The 17,756-nt window shown below is 38.8% G+C and overlaps 5 protein-coding genes and 2 non-coding genes across 7 annotated transcripts; 2 read left to right on the top strand and 5 right to left on the bottom strand. All coding sequences in view use genetic code 12, as the record gives it.

The window, feature by feature from the left end:
• Positions 1 to 64: 64 nt before the first annotated feature.
• Positions 65 to 1,210, bottom strand: MAK32 (Double-stranded RNA-containing particles stability; the record flags this gene model as incomplete). The annotated part of the gene is made up of 1 exon (XM_001526702.2): positions 65 to 1,210. The coding sequence occupies one exon, from the start codon at positions 1,208 to 1,210 to the stop codon at positions 65 to 67; it is 1,146 nt and encodes a 381-aa protein (XP_001526752.2).
• Positions 1,211 to 1,657: 447 nt separating this feature from the next.
• On the bottom strand, positions 1,658 to 3,388 carry PVL30_001553 (uncharacterized protein; the record flags this gene model as incomplete). Its single annotated transcript, XM_001526701.2, has 1 exon — positions 1,658 to 3,388. One exon carries the CDS (start codon positions 3,386 to 3,388, stop codon positions 1,658 to 1,660), a length of 1,731 nt encoding a protein of 576 aa, XP_001526751.2.
• Positions 3,389 to 8,685: 5,297 nt separating this feature from the next.
• Positions 8,686 to 9,573, bottom strand: PVL30_001552 (uncharacterized protein; the record flags this gene model as incomplete). Its single annotated transcript, XM_061119241.1, has 1 exon — positions 8,686 to 9,573. One exon carries the CDS (start codon positions 9,571 to 9,573, stop codon positions 8,686 to 8,688), a length of 888 nt encoding a protein of 295 aa, XP_060975224.1.
• A 612-nt stretch (positions 9,574 to 10,185) lies between these two features.
• PVL30_001551 lies at positions 10,186 to 10,257 on the top strand. Its single transcript has one exon. It is a non-coding gene; the product is annotated as a tRNA-Thr (tRNA).
• Positions 10,258 to 10,284: 27 nt separating this feature from the next.
• On the top strand, positions 10,285 to 10,356 carry PVL30_001550. The gene has a single exon. It is a non-coding gene; the product is annotated as a tRNA-Thr (tRNA).
• A 276-nt stretch (positions 10,357 to 10,632) lies between these two features.
• Positions 10,633 to 12,015, bottom strand: PVL30_001549 (uncharacterized protein; the record flags this gene model as incomplete). Its single annotated transcript, XM_001526700.1, has 1 exon — positions 10,633 to 12,015. The coding sequence occupies one exon, from the start codon at positions 12,013 to 12,015 to the stop codon at positions 10,633 to 10,635; it is 1,383 nt and encodes a 460-aa protein (XP_001526750.2).
• Positions 12,016 to 12,640: 625 nt separating this feature from the next.
• On the bottom strand, positions 12,641 to 16,345 carry ACF3 (glycoside hydrolase; the record flags this gene model as incomplete). Its single annotated transcript, XM_001526699.2, has 1 exon — positions 12,641 to 16,345. One exon carries the CDS (start codon positions 16,343 to 16,345, stop codon positions 12,641 to 12,643), a length of 3,705 nt encoding a protein of 1,234 aa, XP_001526749.2.
• Between the last annotated feature and the right edge of the window lie 1,411 nt (positions 16,346 to 17,756).

Genomic DNA, 17,756 nt, shown 5'->3' with positions numbered 1-17,756 from the left:
TCTTCTTATTCTTCTTTCTTTTTCTTTTTTTTTTCTTTTTGTTTTTTTTTTTCCCTCTTTGTCATTATGTTTCTGCAACTTTCAGTGTTTTCACCATTTTTGTAGATACTAAAAGTTGTGGGTTTGCGTTGTAGTAAATATGTAACCTCTCCTGTAAGGTTAAACCATTAAACCTCTCGCCCTCCACTATTGGCATCCCTAATTTTTCAACAATACATCCACTACTTACGTTACCACAAACTGCAGCATAAATCCAATCTTCTTGACTTGAGTACCACCCCATCATAAACCCACCGCAGAACGAATTCCCACCACCGGTCACATCAACCACGTGGGACTGGTCCTGATGATAAGCTGGTAGATGGGCATCTAATCCATTATGAGTACGAATATGACACCCTCGAGCACCACAACGAATTACTGTTCCTGCATTCGAAATCAGGGTTTGAAAAGTGGTAAACTTTGCACATAATTCTCCATCACTCAACATGGTAATACGGCTGTCATCCGCAATATTTTCTTCTTTAGCATTATCACTTTCGCCGAGGGCAAGAGCAATTGCTTCGTCTCGATTTGGTGAGAATACATCGATCATAGGTAAAATTTCTGTGAGTTTTGTCCAATTATGTTTCACACAGTCATCAGGCAATGGCTCGTATATAAACTTTGCCAGCGGGTTAAACTTTCTGATTCCCAATATTAATTGTTTGCATCTCTCAATTGAACAAATTAAATGGTATGTTTTACTTTCTCGCAATTCCCGGCACTCTGCCACGTCCTCCAATTCAATCCTAATTTTTGGAGTAGAATAGTGAAACGATCGTAAACCCGTTAATCCATCGTATGTATTCACGCCCCTTGTGGTCAATTGATCCAGTTTGCGAAAGATAACAGACGTCTTCCATGTCTTGATTTGAGTTTCAATCTGTTCCGGAAAATCCAAGCCTTGGTCAATTATACCGGATATGGGATAATATGTAGCGTTTGTACCTACCTCTGTCTTTGTTGTTGTCGTTGTCTCTGGTTCTGATGCACAGTCAGGTTCGGGCAGTGCCAGGGTATGTGCGGTGGAAACTATTCGAGCGCCGATTATTGCGTAGGTTCCTGCACCACCAATAATGTCTTTTTCTGGAGGATCTGGGTATATGACTGGGTTTATATAACGGTTCTCGTCTATTATAAACATTCCCAATGTTGTAAATAATGTCATTTCTGATAATGTTCTGAAAGAATTATTGGACGCAAATTATCCGGTCCATCAATGCAATAGATGAAAAATGGCGTTGTTGGTGTTGTCGGTGTTGTTGTTGCAAAATCGAGAATTCCAAATATTGGCGCTTAATTGAATTATAATTTTCCAATTTTCTTTTTTTGTCCCAGTTACATTTATGAATCTTATTAAAACCTATCCTTCAATTGTCAAATTCTTGCAAAGTCTGACGCACGGGAAAACCTACATATATAAATACAAATACGACAAACAGTTCACGATACCATATCGAAATGATTTGAATACAGAGAGAGTTGATTCTAAGGAGTATTGATTTTTCTTCATTTTTTTTTATTCCAATCACTTTCTATATTCTCTAAAGTTACAAATAATAATTACCGTATATATGTATATAGTCGTCAATTACTCCTTTTCTTTTCTATTTCTTTATGCTTCTATCACGCCGTCTCCTCTTTCTTGTCCATCTTCATCTTCATCTTCGCCATAGTCTTTCATAGTAAAGGATTGTATCAAACACAAAAGTGCAATTATAGATAAAACTATCCAAGGCACCTCTCCTGCTTTTCTTTCATCACACCAGGTCATGAAATGGCCAAACAAAAGCGGGCTAATTCCTCTCGCGAGCGAATTCAAACTTAAATTAGCTCCATTAATCAAAGGTCTATGCTTTTTTGGCGATGCTCTATGTATGAGAATCATCAAGGATGCAAAGCTTATAGAAACCAGTATTGTTTGTATCAAACTGGCCGCATAGAGTGACACAGTGGCATATTTAGTGGCAAACAAGATGTATGGGATAACAAAGTATGCCAATGGGACCAACACAAACGAGATTCTTAGTATTGTAATCGATTTCAAATGGTGGTCCAAAATGGGGAACACGATCAACACAGTTAAAGTACCCATTATCCCTGTAGTTGAAAGCAAATGACCTATATCCTGTGTATTCCATTCAAACCCTCCCGTCAAAACAAATGGGAATTTCAACTGTTCAGCAAGATAGGGACTTGCAAGCAAAACGGGATAAAACTCAGAATAAAGGATTGCATGAAAGCAAAGAAGAAAGTTCGATGTCACTGTTTGGATCACGGGGAAAGTAAGGACCTCCTTAGTAAAAGATTGTTTGAGGTTGGTGGAGATAAATGACTTTGCATCATTTGAAAGAACGGGTCCCAATTGCTCAGATGAGTATCTACGACGAGCTGCCTCGCCAAATCTCAGAGACACAAGAGGAGGGTCATTATATTCATCAACTTCTTCTTCATCTTCTTCTTCTTCTCCTTCGCGATCTTGGTCTTCAACCGCTGAATATACTTGATTTGATGGAATCAACGGGTTCCTCTCATCCTCGCTTGCTTCGGAATAAGTTGTACTTCCCAACTGTTGCTCTTGAGCCAAAACAGTCCATGGCCTAGTTGGCATCTTTTTTCCAAAAAGTTTTCCCAAAATAATATCTCCCAATTCCAAACCATAATCTCTTCTGTTTTTATGGTCAACCGATGTCTCTTCCAAGAACAATAAACCAAGCACAAAACTGGTGAAAAGATATCCTGCAAGTACAATGTTTGCCAAGGCATAGGGAAACTTCTCTACGAATGCATCATAACCCAAGATGTTCAAATTGTTTAAAGCTTTGGGTCTGGTGAGATACCGACTACTTCCAATTAATGGTCCAATAATTGAACCTACTCCCCAAGTCATGGCCAACATCGAGAATGCTAAGCTCTCGTGTCTCTTCTCCACTGCTACTTCTCCTATGGCTACTCTTAAAACAGCTATATTCCCATTCAATGCACCCATCATTGATCGGGCTATCATGGCCATAGTGAAGCTTTGTGAAAATCCAAATAATAAACTTGACACACCGGTGCCCAAGACACCGAATAACAATACTGGTTTTCTGCCAAATTTGGTCGAAGCTTGTGCATATTGCACGCAAAACAAAAACTGGAAGATGGCAAAAGATGCCAGTAAATAACCGGCATATGTTGCAATTTCTGCAGGTGTCTTGGCGATCTTGAAATCCTGAATCATAAAGAAAATGTATGCAAATATCGACGTGAAAACCATAGGTTCACCTAGACGGATGATACATAGTAATGATGTTTGAAATGCAGGAAACCCGTTTATTCGGTCCCAAAACGATCCTGAAGCCATTTTTTTTTTGGGAATAATTGTAGTATCTAATTGAAAAAGCAAAAATTTAATAAAGAAGAGGAAGAAAGAATATGAAGCAAAAAGAAAAGAAAAGAAAAACAAAGAAAAATAAAAAACAAAAAAGTACACTAAAAATTTAACAATCCATATCTATCGTGTGAACATATATTTAAAGATTGAAAAATTGAAAAATTGAAATATTAAAATATTGAAATATTGATAAACAAATTAAACCCTATATAGACGGAATTGTATATTCCAAAAAAAAATGTGGAAAAGTAAGGGGGGGAAATACAAGATCAACAGAATAACAAGACATTTGTATCACTCTTTATGGACTGTGGCTCGGGTCGGATCTACAGTTTATTTAAGAAAAAAAAAATATTAAAATAAATGACGAAATTGGTAGTTACATATGAGTCAAGACAAATGTTACACAAAAACAAGTTGAATATGCAAACTTGGCTTCGTTTAATTGTCCAAAGAGACGTGTTGTGCATCTAACAAATATCCTCTTCACCGTCAACCATTATTTTCGTTACCTACTTTACAGACTAGGAGCAATAAGTACCTACTATACAAATGTGAGAATCGATTGTATACAATATATTAACTGACATGACACAGTGAGGTTGTTCAATCTAGTCTGTTTCAAGAAGAATTCAATAACAAAAAAAAAAAGGAAAAGGAAAAGGAAAAAAAATAAGAAATTACGTTTTCCTTGGTAAATAATTTTTGAAGTAAAATTGCAATTGTAATTTTTTTTGGAGAATTTTTTTTTTCTTTTTTTTTGGTTTTGTTCTTTCTTTTTTTTTATTTTTTTTCATCAAAATGTCCTTAGATTTAATTCGTTGTACATGATAAAATGATACTTCTGCCTTATATACCGTTTTTTTATAGTATTAATTAGTTTATAATATCTTTCTACTTAAGTGCGATGAACCTTGAAACTTGCAACAAGGTTCGAGGTACGTATAAATTGAGGTGCTTGATCTATAGTATTAGTGTTACTATAGAAATGTGTTTTTGTTGATTGGTAAACAAGTTAATTCATAAACAACTAAAAAGCAAACTTCTTGAAGAACAAGTCCTCTATTTATACCAGAACTTGTCCTCAAGAACTATATGCTATATAAGACATATAAAAGACAACATATCTAAACGACTCCTCATATTTCATATCTTCATGCCAAGCTATTCCATCTCGTTCGCTTACCCCGCTCCTCGAATCTCATACGATTCAAGCCATGCGATCTTATGCAATACAAGCCAAGCTATTCCCATTCGTTTACCCCACTCCTAGTCCAATTACCCCTATTCTTGTAGCTCATGTAATCGATATAACTTGAGTTGGTTCTCCACTCTTTAACTCTTGGAACTTGAATGTAAGAACTAGCATCAACTTGCAGTTGGTTAAATCTCTTGGCTAATCGAGCCCTTGGGCACGATATATAACATCACCCCCTTGTTAAATCAAACCTCCTCTTCCAGGTCATCATCAGCATCCTTAAACCGATCCCCGAGAAAGTCAATAGCATTAGCAATCAAGGTATCCCTTAATACCTTTGGCACCTTTCGATAAAACCACTCGATGGGAATGGTAGAACCATGTCCTGGTCTACATCCAACCCATGTGACATCAAACTCAAACTTTTCAGCATCATAACCAAGAATTGCGCTTAAATCTTCAACCCTAGCTTCAGCTTCAACTAAATTAATTGGTGGCTCCTTGAATACCTGACGTTGTTCAATGTACTTCCGGAAATACTTAATATTGATAACCCGATCTTTCTTGTTCATCCTAGGCAAGTCAACTTCAAATGCATTGTCGTTAATCTTCTTAACCAACCTGAATGGACCGTGATAGACATCTGTCAACTTCTTGTATTTTCCTGGACGCCAGTATGCCTCTCGATGAAGTAAGATTAAGTCCCCAACTTCAAAGCGGCCAGGATTCCTCCCCCGGTTCGCTTTATGGGACATGGCATCCTGACTCAAAGACATGGTATCCTTGATCTGTGTATGTATAGCCTCAGCTCTTCTCACCAACTGTTCAGCGGACAAGCTACTATGCTTCATGTTGATATCCAAAATACCAGTCCGATCTCTAGGAAGCCGACCAAACACGGCCTGATAAGGTGTCATACGAATAGCTGGGGCATAATTGGTGTTGATAGCAAACTGTACAACCTTCAAATAATGTGACCATAACGCATGTTCCTTGTGACAAAAACTCTTGATCGTTTGAACCACCACCTTATTCAAGGCTTCGACTTGACCATTTGTAGATGGATTGTTGGTACTCGTAGTTCTAAAGTCAATTTGATAAAATTCAAAGACATACTTCATGATACTATTCATAAACTGAATATCTTTGTCTGACTTGATCGTGTGGGGCACCCCAAATACCGAAAAGACTTCATCAATTAGCAACTTCGCAGTCTGAACCACCTTTGTGCTTTTCCTCGTTGGAATACAAACACAATACTTAGTTAGCGCACATACCACAACCAAAATACAGTCATAACCTTCAGGTGTTGTCGGAATTCCTGTAACAAAATCAAGATGAATCGTACTGAATACATCCTTCGGGACGTCACTGGGCAACATCAATCCACCAACCGAACCATGAATCGCCTTCGCTCTTTGACAATGATCACATGAATTGATATAATCCGTAACCACTTCAAGCAACTTTGGAACAAACAAATACGGCTGAATGGCAAAATAACACTTCGTGATACCGAAATGCCCGAATGAATGAACCTTCTCCAATACCATCCTAGCAACTGACTTTCCAACAACAGGCTTTTGTCCACTCTGAGTAGCATAATAAAGGACCCCATCTGTTAACGAATATTTCTTAATTGCACTGTGGAGTTCTGGTGGAATTGGGTTTCTGGTACGATCAGTGTCGGTAAGTAAATTCAATATTGTAGTCAAATATGCATCAGTTGTATACGACTTTTTGATTTGATCAATGACATTCTCTTTCAGCAATATTTGAGTGACCGTTTCCTCTGTATCCGTGACTGCAGCAACTGTAGTATCCAAATCGTGAACCTCTACCCTTCCAGCATCTACCAACCTTGATAAGACATCCGCGAGCACATTAGCATCACCATTTCTGTAACGAACTTTGAGTTGGACTTCCTGTAATGACTCTAACCATCGAATGATCCTTTCCGATTCAGGACGGGTATTTGATGCAAACAATGATTCTAAACTCTGATGATCGGTATATACCACAGTTTCGTATCCCAATATGTAATGCCTAAATTTCTTTACAGCAAACACAATCAGCAACAATTCTTTTTGCCTAATGGGATAATTCTTTTCAGCTACCGTTAAGGTTCTGGAAACCATCTCAATGACACCAACCACCTTGTCTTCGTGTACCTGTTTAAGTACGGCACCGATAGCGTGATGTGAAGCATCTACCTCCAATTGAAACCTAACTGGTTTTAACTCGTAATTGACCTTTACCAATGCATCTGACTTCACTAAATCAGCCTTTAACTGATTGAAAGCTTTGTCGTGCACTTGGGTGAATTCAACCTTACGTTTGGTAGCATACTCGTATAAAGGCGCAGCAATCTTGGAGAAATTCTGGATGTAGTGTCGAAAGTAGTTGAAAAAACCTAACGCGCTTCGCATGTCCTTGGGATTATCAGGAGTTTTAATGGCCTTGATAACTTCCAACTGGACCTCTGGAATTCGAGTTCCTTTCTGACCAACCTCATGACCTAAAAACGTCACCTTCGATACACCTAACTCACACTTGGACCCCTTAAAGAAGAACTTGTTTCTTCTAAAAGCTTCAAACAACAACAGCAATGACTTCCTATGTTCCTCAATGGTATTAGAGTAAACAATAATGTCGTCAATATAATTCACACAACCTGGGATTTCCTGTATCAACTGTGAAACAGTCTCCTGCAAGATAGCTGGAGCGTTAGTAAATCCAAACGGCAACACATTATAAGCGAACTTCTTGCCAAATGCTGTGAAAGCTGTCACATGACTAGTTTCGTCATCCAATCTGATTTGATGAAAACTCTGCGTCATATCCAAGGTGGAGTAATACCGATATCCTGATACCTCCTTAATCAACTGCTCAACCACCGGCATACCAAACTGCTTTTGAACAACTGTTAGATTAAGCAAACGATAATCCACACACATACGGTATGAACCATCTTTCTTGCGGACAAACAACACCGGAGAATTGAAATCTGATTCTCCCACACCTAACTGTCTAATCAAACCAGCATCGAGCATCTTTCTCACCTGAGACTTAAGTTCCTCGAACTCGGGTTTAGCTAGTGGGTATTGTTTTCCACTTGGGGCTGTAACGTATGGAATTACGTTGATCCTATGATCCCATTGCCCCCTGGAGACAGGCGTTTCCTTCAATTCTTGTAAGAAAATGTCCTTGTACTCTTTGATAAGATCCGGAAACCTGTTAGCAGCATCCATCGGCATCTTATCAACCTTCTCCTCCGTTTTCAATGTGAACAAACCAACTTCCGCAGCATTGCCAACTGCCTCAACGAATTCATCGCTGTCAACTAACCCAATAGGGTTCTCTTTACTGACTCCAGCAAAGGATCTCTTCTTGAACGAGATCAAGTCCTCATGTTCACCAACGAAGTCGAGTCCCAATACCATATCTTTGGTAAACCCTGGGACAACCATAAACCAACGGCTAAAATGTATACCGTTTATACTAAATTCAAGCAACACTCTTTTTGTTACCTGCCTACTTGCACCGAATGCAACAATCACGTCACATAAACAAGCATCCTGAGGGAGACTATCGATCTTCCCTTCTATAAATTTGGACAGCACCAAATCTTCGCCCGAACCGGAATCAAGCAATGCCATGCATTCCTTACCTTTAACAGCAGTCAGCATCATCACAACCGGAACATAGAACTTCCTGTTCTCAACTGGGGGTGGCAAATTGACCTTGGCAGGATCAAACCCCTGGCTCACTGTGAGCTCAAAGAGCTCAAGCTCTTTCGACCCTTCCAGGCCACTTTCCGAATCTTGAAGTATGATCGATTCAGTTCTCTGTGTGATTTCATCTAATTCAATTGAATTATCCTCAATCACCGAGTGTTGTACATTGGGTACACTCACTTCTTTAGCATCGTTACGCTCTACCAACTCTTCTTTCACCTCGAGCACCTCCTCCGGACGCTGTACCGAAACTTCATCCATTGACACCTTGACCTTCCTGGTTTCCGACATCCTGCTGTTTCGTTTAACGTCCCCCAGCTTCAGAGACTTAACTAGTTTTTTGAACTAGCTCTAGTTTTGTCAGCTTTCTTCCCTCCCATTGGACATTGCCTAGCAAAGTGTCCCGTCTTACGACACTTGAAGCAACCACCATTTGCCATCAATACCTTCTTCTCTTGGGGTCTAAGCTTCTTGAAGGAGACCGCATCTAACTCCATAGCATCAGCATTGGTGGATGCTTTAAACTCATTCCAACGATTGGAATAGGCTTTAAGGTCATCAACCCATCCAGCTTCCACACCTGTGGCTTGCATAAGAGCATCATTAATGATGTCATCAAGAGTCACAGCGTCATTGCGTAAACCAGCCAACACCAAAGGACGAATAACTGGCTTTAAACCCATGACGAAGACTCTTTTCAACGATCTTTCCGATCTGAGCCCCGGAGGCAAGAGTGCCTTGAGACGAGTAAACTCCTCCACATACTTCGCGACCGTACTGGTCTGTTTGAGTTTCTCTAACTGCATCTCAACCTTGTCTCCGTACGACGGATCCAAGAAGGAATTACGGAGTCTAGCCAGGAAATCTGACCAACTAAGTTGCCAAATATCGGGTTGACTTAAGACCCATCTTTCCAAGACCGACCCAGCCATGAACCGTCTGGCATAATCCACCTTGTTATCCCTGTACTCGGGATACCTTTGGGACCGAGTTTCGACTTGTCTAATGAAAGTCTGTAACTTCTCCGGGTCACGTGGATTTTCCAATACCTTTGGGTTAGATTCATAACCTGAAGCAGCACTAAACTTAATCTCCTCCATAGCTTCAACCATTTTAGCAAACATGGCCCCTTGGTTGTTGACTAAGGCCTCCATGGCCTCGATAGGGAAGTGAGCGGTTTGGGATTCCGCGTTTCTAGCGGTTTCAGATCTTGGAGTCATACTAGCAGTGATTTCTTAAGAAAAATATTATGGAAGCGACGCTACCAGATAGTTTATAATATCTTTCTACTTAAGTGCGATGAACCTTGAAACTTGCAACAAGGTTCGAGGTACGTATAAATTGAGGTGCTTGATCTATAGTATTAGTGTTACTATAGAAATGTGTTTTTGTTGATTGGTAAACAAGTTAATTCATAAACAACTAAAAAGCAAACTTCTTGAAGAACAAGTCCTCTATTTATACCAGAACTTGTCCTCAAGAACTATATGCTATATAAGACATATAAAAGACAACATATCTAAACGACTCCTCATATTTCATATCTTCATGCCAAGCTATTCCATCTCGTTCGCTTACCCCGCTCCTCGAATCTCATACGATTCAAGCCATGCGATCTTATGCAATACAAGCCAAGCTATTCCCATTCGTTTACCCCACTCCTAGTCCAATTACCCCTATTCTTGTAGCTCATGTAATCGATATAACTTGAGTTGGTTCTCCACTCTTTAACTCTTGGAACTTGAATGTAAGAACTAGCATCAACTTGCAGTTGGTTAAATCTCTTGGCTAATCGAGCCCTTGGGCACGATATATAACATTAATCCCATACCGCTCCAGTGGCCAAGTGGTAAGGCGTGTCACTCGTAATGACAAGAGCGTCGGTTCGATTCCGGTCTGGAGCAGTGAGCGTTTTGTGTCGTGATGAATAGGCTCCAGTGGCCAAGTGGTAAGGCGTGTCACTCGTAATGACAAGAGCGTCGGTTCGATTCCGGTCTGGAGCATTTCACCATAACATATTAACGCTATTATTTTTTTTAAAAAAATTTACTCTATATTTTTTTTATTACAAATTATATACTGCTGTACTAAAGTATTGTACAACGTCCAGTAATCTACAGACAAGGAAATACATATATATATATATATATATCCATATATATATATATCTGAGGTCATGAGCTAACGAGGCCCTTCTCTTTTCTGACATGATTGAAGCATTCGAATATACTCTGCCAAAGATTTCATTATTACGTTAATCCATACGTAAGTTTAATCAATCAACTACTTTTAGCTGCTGCTGCTGCTGCTGCTGGCGGTGGTGGTGGTGGAGGGTTAACTTCCCCAGCTGTAGTAGGGCTTTTCGACCGTGTGTTTGCTTCCAATTTCTTAGATTTCTCTAACTCTTCATTCATATAGTCACTCAACCCATCATCACCAAGAGCGGCAACATGCTTCTTTTTCCTAGTTGATTTTGGTGGAGGTGGGATAACACCGGTGGTTGCTGGAGCGACTGCAGAAACAGAATTAATTCCAAGAGGTTGTGGATGGAGGGCTGGGGTAATGTACAGATCAGAATTCTCTTGTTGCTGTTGCAGAGCTTCAGACGAGAACCCGTGCTCTGTCTTGGTATCCGCTAAAAACAATACATCGTCAACAATTGCATTGCCTTCAAATTTGCCAATGACCTCAGGGATCCGATGAATCAAACCATACCCCACATCACAACCTAAGATGCCTCTATTATGTCCATTTCCCCAACTGCGTGACAAGTTCACTGTTACTGGACGTAATATATCATAATCGTGGTTATACACGTATAAGGTGATGGGAACGTTATCTTCACCCGAATGCGAATAATGGTGATTGTAATAACTAGATACCGTATTTGAGAGAAGATGCTCGCCCCCGTGTCTCAATAATCCTTTTGCGCCATCATTTGGGAAAGCAGAGTCGCATCCTATAATGAAGTCCGAGTGAGGAACCAATTGTGATCTGAATGCAGGTGATCCTGGGTGCGTATTTAATATCCTCCACACATAAGTAGCAGTGCTCAAATGCTGTGACTCAACAGTTAACCCAAAAGACTCTAATACATTTCCAACATGATTATCCTTATCATCTATATTGTTTTTGTTATTGTCATTGTCATTGCCGTTGTTTTTGTCATTGCCATTGTCATTGCCATTGCCATTATCATTGCCATTATCATTATCATTATCGTTTCCACTTTCAAATTTCAAAGGGATACTAATTTGCCTAATCACACCTCCTTTTGCATTCCATACATCAAAGACAACTTCTTGCTTATGTTGAGCCAAGGTGCTCAATTCTTGTTTGAGTACATCGACATTGATTGCTGCTGCTTGCTCAGTAGTGACACCATTTCCATAGGTGATTGACCCATCTTCATTAATGGTATATGAATAAGTTGACAATGCATAGAGCATGGGAAGTTCATGATTATTGATCTTGATTATATAGTCAAACCACGACTCAAAACCTTTAGCGTGTGCAAGCGAGTGTGGAACAACATTAAGAACTCGGAGTGCATACCCGCGGTTGTTCATCTTTGTAGCATTCTTAAAATAAATGTCCAGCGCTTGGTTTTGCGTTGCATGGCCCTCAAACCTGTCAACAAGTTTTTTGGCAAAGGAAAACATCAGACGGTAATTTAGAATGGGTTGAAATGGTGCAATTGACTGTGTATATGTTTGATGTGGAAAGAAATTATGCTAGGTTGTGGTCACATGAACTAGAATTTGACTGTCAGGGTCAAAAAGAACGAGGTTCTTATGTTTTTTTAAGGAAAAAGAAGAAAAGAAGAAAAAAATATAAGTTCGCTACCATTGAGTTAAAAACTAATACTATTCTACCAACTGAAATAAATCGTATCATCAAAACCATGTACAAATTCACATTGACTACAATACAAGTCAAGGAAAGAAAAGGAAGTGTTTGTGTGTTTGCATTTTATTTGTTTAAAGAAAATAAAAGAAGAAAAAAAAAGTACAAGATGGACACACTTTGTCACTGTAAAAGTAAATACAATTGAAAGTAAGATATCACGGATATTACATACATTTGAAATATTCAAAACTAATTCAATATACATTAATCTATCACTTTTCCTCTAAATTTAACACGAAAAGCAAAAAAAAAAAGAAAGATGATGAAGAAGAACAAAAAAAAAACATTTAACAATCATTACGTTTCTATTCTATTTTTATTATACTCGTAGTGGCATTTAATTTCAATGGTGTATTGACTTTTCGACGCCCAAATAAATTAACTGAATGCACCGGCATATGCCAAACTCCATGTCCTACTTTGACCATTGTCGAGGTATGCATTGGTCCAGCTGCTGGAACTAAAGAAATCATATGAAGTTGAAGGGTCAATAATAGCCTGATTTAGTCTCAATATTCCGGCCCAACCATCAGTGACATTATCAACAAATGTTGAAACTTGATCATCCCACTCTTCTTGCACGTACGATGGAATTCTGATGGATGAACTTGCTGCAGTAATTGGCAACATATGAATACCATGCACGTACTCTGGGTGTTCCTTTGGTGTGCCAAAGTATGTTGTGTAATCAACCTTGTTTTCGAAAAAGATACCACAGACTTTGTTGGGTAAGATTTCCAGAGGTTGGATAGTGTTGTCTGATTTGAAGTAAAAGTACATGTTGAATGCTCTGCTCATGATATTCAACATAACACCTCCTCTTGCCTCCATAGCATAATCCTCAACAACGTTACCCCACAATTTCATACCATATGCAAAATGAATGTCCTCAGAGCTTGATTCCTGGTTCTTACCATCATTGGCTGCGAATAACCCAGCAGCCCAACTGTGACCATCATACCACGAGAACAGTCTTGAAACGGGGAAGTATGTATCTTGTCTCGAAGGATTTGCAACATCACGTACCAAAGAGTTGACCCAGTCCTTGTTGTCTTGAGCCCATGTACCTCCCAATTTCTTATCAATATAACCAACAACGGCGGCAGCATGAACAAAATAACCGTAATGGAAATGGTGGTCGTTGTAATATGCTGCACCAAAATCCGCACCAGTATCACCATTTTGAGCAGCAGTTGAGGTAACGCCACCAAATTTGGTATCATACATCAATGGATAGTATTGCTCATTATTGATGAATGTTTCAAATGCAGTCTTCATTTCAGCCAAGGTTGCATTAGTTACCGCATCATCCTTAATAATTTCATCAACGACTAATAAGATTTGTGCATACTTGTCAATGACTTTACCAGAAAAGTAATTGGAATTCATATTGCTTACAGTTTCTGCAATGTTGACGGCCAATTCCTCATTAGCAGACGTGGCAAGTAAAGCAACTTTTTCAGCCGAATACTCCAATGTGCTGGCTCCTTGAATGTATGGAAGGAACCGGATGTCCTTGTTGATGGTTTCTGCAAATGAAAGAACCTTGGTTAAAAATCCTGACATGTAACCTTTTGTTTGGGACAAAACTTGTATACCGGTTGCACCAGCATCTGCACCATTCAACGTGGTAAGGTGATGAGGCAAAGCAAATATTATTGGATTACCGCTTGTTGAGGTACCGGCTGTTTTATAGGTGATGTCAAATGTTGCAGATCCAGAACAAACAACTGATCCACTGAATTCAGCATCAGTAACATACATTCCTGCTGCGGCGTCGTAGTATTGATCTCCTGTTTGACCCGGAGCAATAGCCACTTGGATCATCAAACCGTCAATGGCTTTGGAAGCCACAATCATGGTTCTACCATCCGAAGAGGTTTGTGTCAGCAATTTAGAAACCTGTAATGTAAATTCAGGGTCTGCAGAAGGCAAAGTGACGTAAATGAGCCATTCAACACCATTAAACAATGTTGCGCGATATTTGATAATGTTTGAAGGAATTGCGCTGGAGCTCTCAGATACCAAGGTCCTGAAACCGTACATGGAGTCTAAATTAGCAATCAAGTTACCATTGTAAATGGAAGTAACAAAACCCATACCTTGCACTATTGGGATCTCAACAGTGTTGATATCATCATCCGAGCTTTCAGACAATGTGACCTTAACGGCCATTTCGGTCATATCAGTTACCCCCATATAAAGAGCATTGCCGCTGGCAAATTGGGTTGCGGAAAAGATCACTTCGGCATTGTTTGTTGGATTGAAATAGTATGAAGGATTATCATTGTTGGAGTTGACGTTTCCAAACACTCTCATTGATTTGTTTGCTACTTGAATTCCAAGTCCATTGAATGGGTTGTCTGTGGTGTACGCTGTCCTATAAACTGCATATGGGTAGGTGTATACCATCATTGTTTGATCACCAAGGAACAAATTGGCGTAGAACTTGTTTGTTTGTATAGGTGCACCATTGTTATTCACTCCGGCGGGGATTGCCAAAGGAAGCTCTTGCCTAGAGAAAATTGATGGTGGTGCATCCGTGTCAATTGGTGCAAACAAATCTCCATTATAGCACGAGTCCGTGTATGCAGAAGACTCTGTTGAAGCAGAAGATGTTTGTGCCATTGATTCCAAAGATTCAATTGATGATTCAGAAGCTAAAGAGCTACTTGACAAGTGATCAGATAATGTACTTGATGCAGAGCCTAAACTTGAAGTTGATGCTGAAGTTAATGCTGAAGCTGAAGTTGACGATGACACTGATGCTGGTGATGATTGAATTGATGCTTCAATGGTCTCTGAGACTGGAACAACGGTACTTATAGTTTCAATACTCGAATATGTTGAGCTATAAATAACAGATGAGTTTCCGTACGAAGCAACAAACGACGATGTTAACACGACAGTTGATAAAGTGGTTCTAGAGGTGAACGAAAATTCCGAATTCTCGTGTTCTGTAGATGATGCTTTATCGTTATTTGTTGCAACAATAGTTGTCTCGAGAATGTTGGACAATCGCGTTGAATCTGTCGCACTTGTTGTTGCCGAAGCTGCTGCTGCTGCCAAATCGGATAGGTTGGTTGTGGAATTTTGTTTTTGTGTTGATAAATTATTGGTAGCGCCACCCGAGCCCGAGATGGTAACATCTTGAGTAATGGATGAAACATCAATGGTGATGGATTTGCTTTCAGGCACCACTGATTGTGAGGTGACTGGTGCTGGTTTATTTGTTAGCACTGACTCCATTGTTGTCTCTGGTTCAAATGTGCTGCTGAGATCTTGAGAGGCAGTGAATATGGTGGAAGTGGTTGTCACTGCCGTTTCGACATCAGTGGTTGCAAATGATTCAGTTGCAGTCAATCCACCGGGGGCTAATCCGTACGAGATGTCATTTCTGTCACTAGCAGCAGTAGCAGTAGCAGCAGCAGCAGCCGCAGAATTGCGTGATCTAGTTGTGGAAGAGACTTGTTGGCCCTTGTTGGTTGTGCTTTTTTGATTTATAGCAGTAGAGCTTGACACGGTGTATGTGCTAGTATACGTTGTTGGGAGTACTGAAGTGATTGTGGATGTTTGGCATACACCATCGACGCAGTTTATTGCTGCAGCTACCATGGTTGTATAAGTGGAGGTGAATGTTTTACAAGATTCTGTGCTAGTGGTTGCAGCCAACTGTTTTGTTTGTGTTGTTTGTGTTGTTGTTGTTGCTGGTGTAGTTACTGCTGTGTTGGTTGTAGTAGGGTAAACTGTTTCGTATACCGTGTGAAAGTTGGTTTGTACGACAGTGCCCTTTTGCTGCAATTGCAATTGCGATTGCTGTTGTTGTTGTTGTTGTTGTTGTTGTTGAGAGGAAACAGATTTTGCTCCTCTTGGCTTATGCACTATAACAACGGGTATTCCTGTGGTCAATCCTTGAACATTATTTGATAATAAATTAGCTGCCAATGACAGAATACATGGACTTTGTACGTAATGGGTGTTTGTCACAATAACAGTTTCTTGTGGTTGCTCTAGCTCTCCGTCGGCTGCAAATACTTGACTGGCAAGGACCAATGTGGTTGCCAATATCAGTTTAAAGTTCATTTTTTTTTTTTAGTTTTTTTTCGTTTGCAAGAACTTTTCAATTTGTTTGTGTTTTGTTAGTTTGTTGATACTCTTTTTATAGTTGTTTCCTAGTTGAAATATAAGGTATTGTGGATTAAATAATTTTTGGAGATGTGTGTAAACAGTTGAAGTTAGGTTTAACGATGAACGAAAGAAATAAAAAAAAAGGTGGTAAAAAGGAGTGGACTAAAGAATAGATATATTCAGAAGATAGTAGACAAATATGTATATGTTTATATATATATAAATGATTGTAAGTGTCACTGGGTATATGTATTTACCAAAAAAGTAGGTGAAAAAAACAATATAAAACAAAGAGGTTAAAATGAAAAAGGATAAGTTCAAAAGTAGCTTATTTGTGGTTATATATATATATATATATATATATACCTGTGTGATCTATTCTAGGATGTTATGTGTGTGTGTTTTGCTGTTGCTGTTCTTCTTCTTCTTTTCTTTTCTTATTGCAATCTGGTCTAGTATTTGATGAAAAGTACAATAATGTTAATTACTCGCTTAGCATTGTTTGTTGTATGTATATAATACTAGTTTGTGGCTTTTACCAGTAATATTGGTGTTGGAGTATCAATTCTTGGAAGTTGGTGATCCATTTCCCACACTTACACCAAGCTGAACTAGATCTCTTTTAGCTGCAAAAGAAAATAAAAAAATAAAATAAAAAATAAAATAAAAAAAAACCAGTAGATCGCCAGTAAGAATTTTATTATAAATCTTTTTTTTGGCTCAAATCGCCAGCATTACACAAAGTTAACAATACACAAACACCAAACAATAAACAATAAACAACAAACAACATTAACCAACATTTTGTGACTACCAATTAGTAACGGCTAACCACCAGTAACCAATCACAAATAACGTTTGATTAGTATAAGTCCTCCAGTATATACGAGTGACAGTTATTGATGAAGACAAAAGGAGTGAAGAGACACGCACACATATGCCTTGTTATGTGTCTTCTTTTTTTTGTGAGCTATAGAAATGGTACTGTACTTTGCAATACGAAGCAAAACAAACTCGACTCCAGAATATGTATACAGTTTATGATTAAAGAAAAGCAAAGCAAAGCAAAGCAAAGAAGTAATAATGGAAAATAAAAAAAAATAACGGAAAAGGATAAAATGAGTATTGACAATTATTACAAATGGATGCTGGAACGGTGTTTGGTAAAGGCTTAGACTGGTTGATTTCGCGTATTCCATTGATAAATCATCTTCTATCTGCCTCAAACTTTCCAAGTTTCGACCTTTGACTTGTTTATGTTTTAATTTTTTATTTTTTATTTTTTTATTTTTTATTTTTATTTTTTTATTTTTTATTTTTATTTTTATCTACCGTTCTTTTTGTGTTATATCGCGTATCCCAATTT

The sequence above is a fragment of the Lodderomyces elongisporus genome, chromosome 2 (assembly GCF_030384665.1).
Source record: "Lodderomyces elongisporus chromosome 2, complete sequence".
Taxonomy (NCBI): domain Eukaryota; kingdom Fungi; phylum Ascomycota; class Pichiomycetes; order Serinales; family Debaryomycetaceae; genus Lodderomyces; species Lodderomyces elongisporus.
Note: the sequence above shows the minus strand (reverse complement) of the source record. Positions and strands in the feature narration are given on the sequence as shown.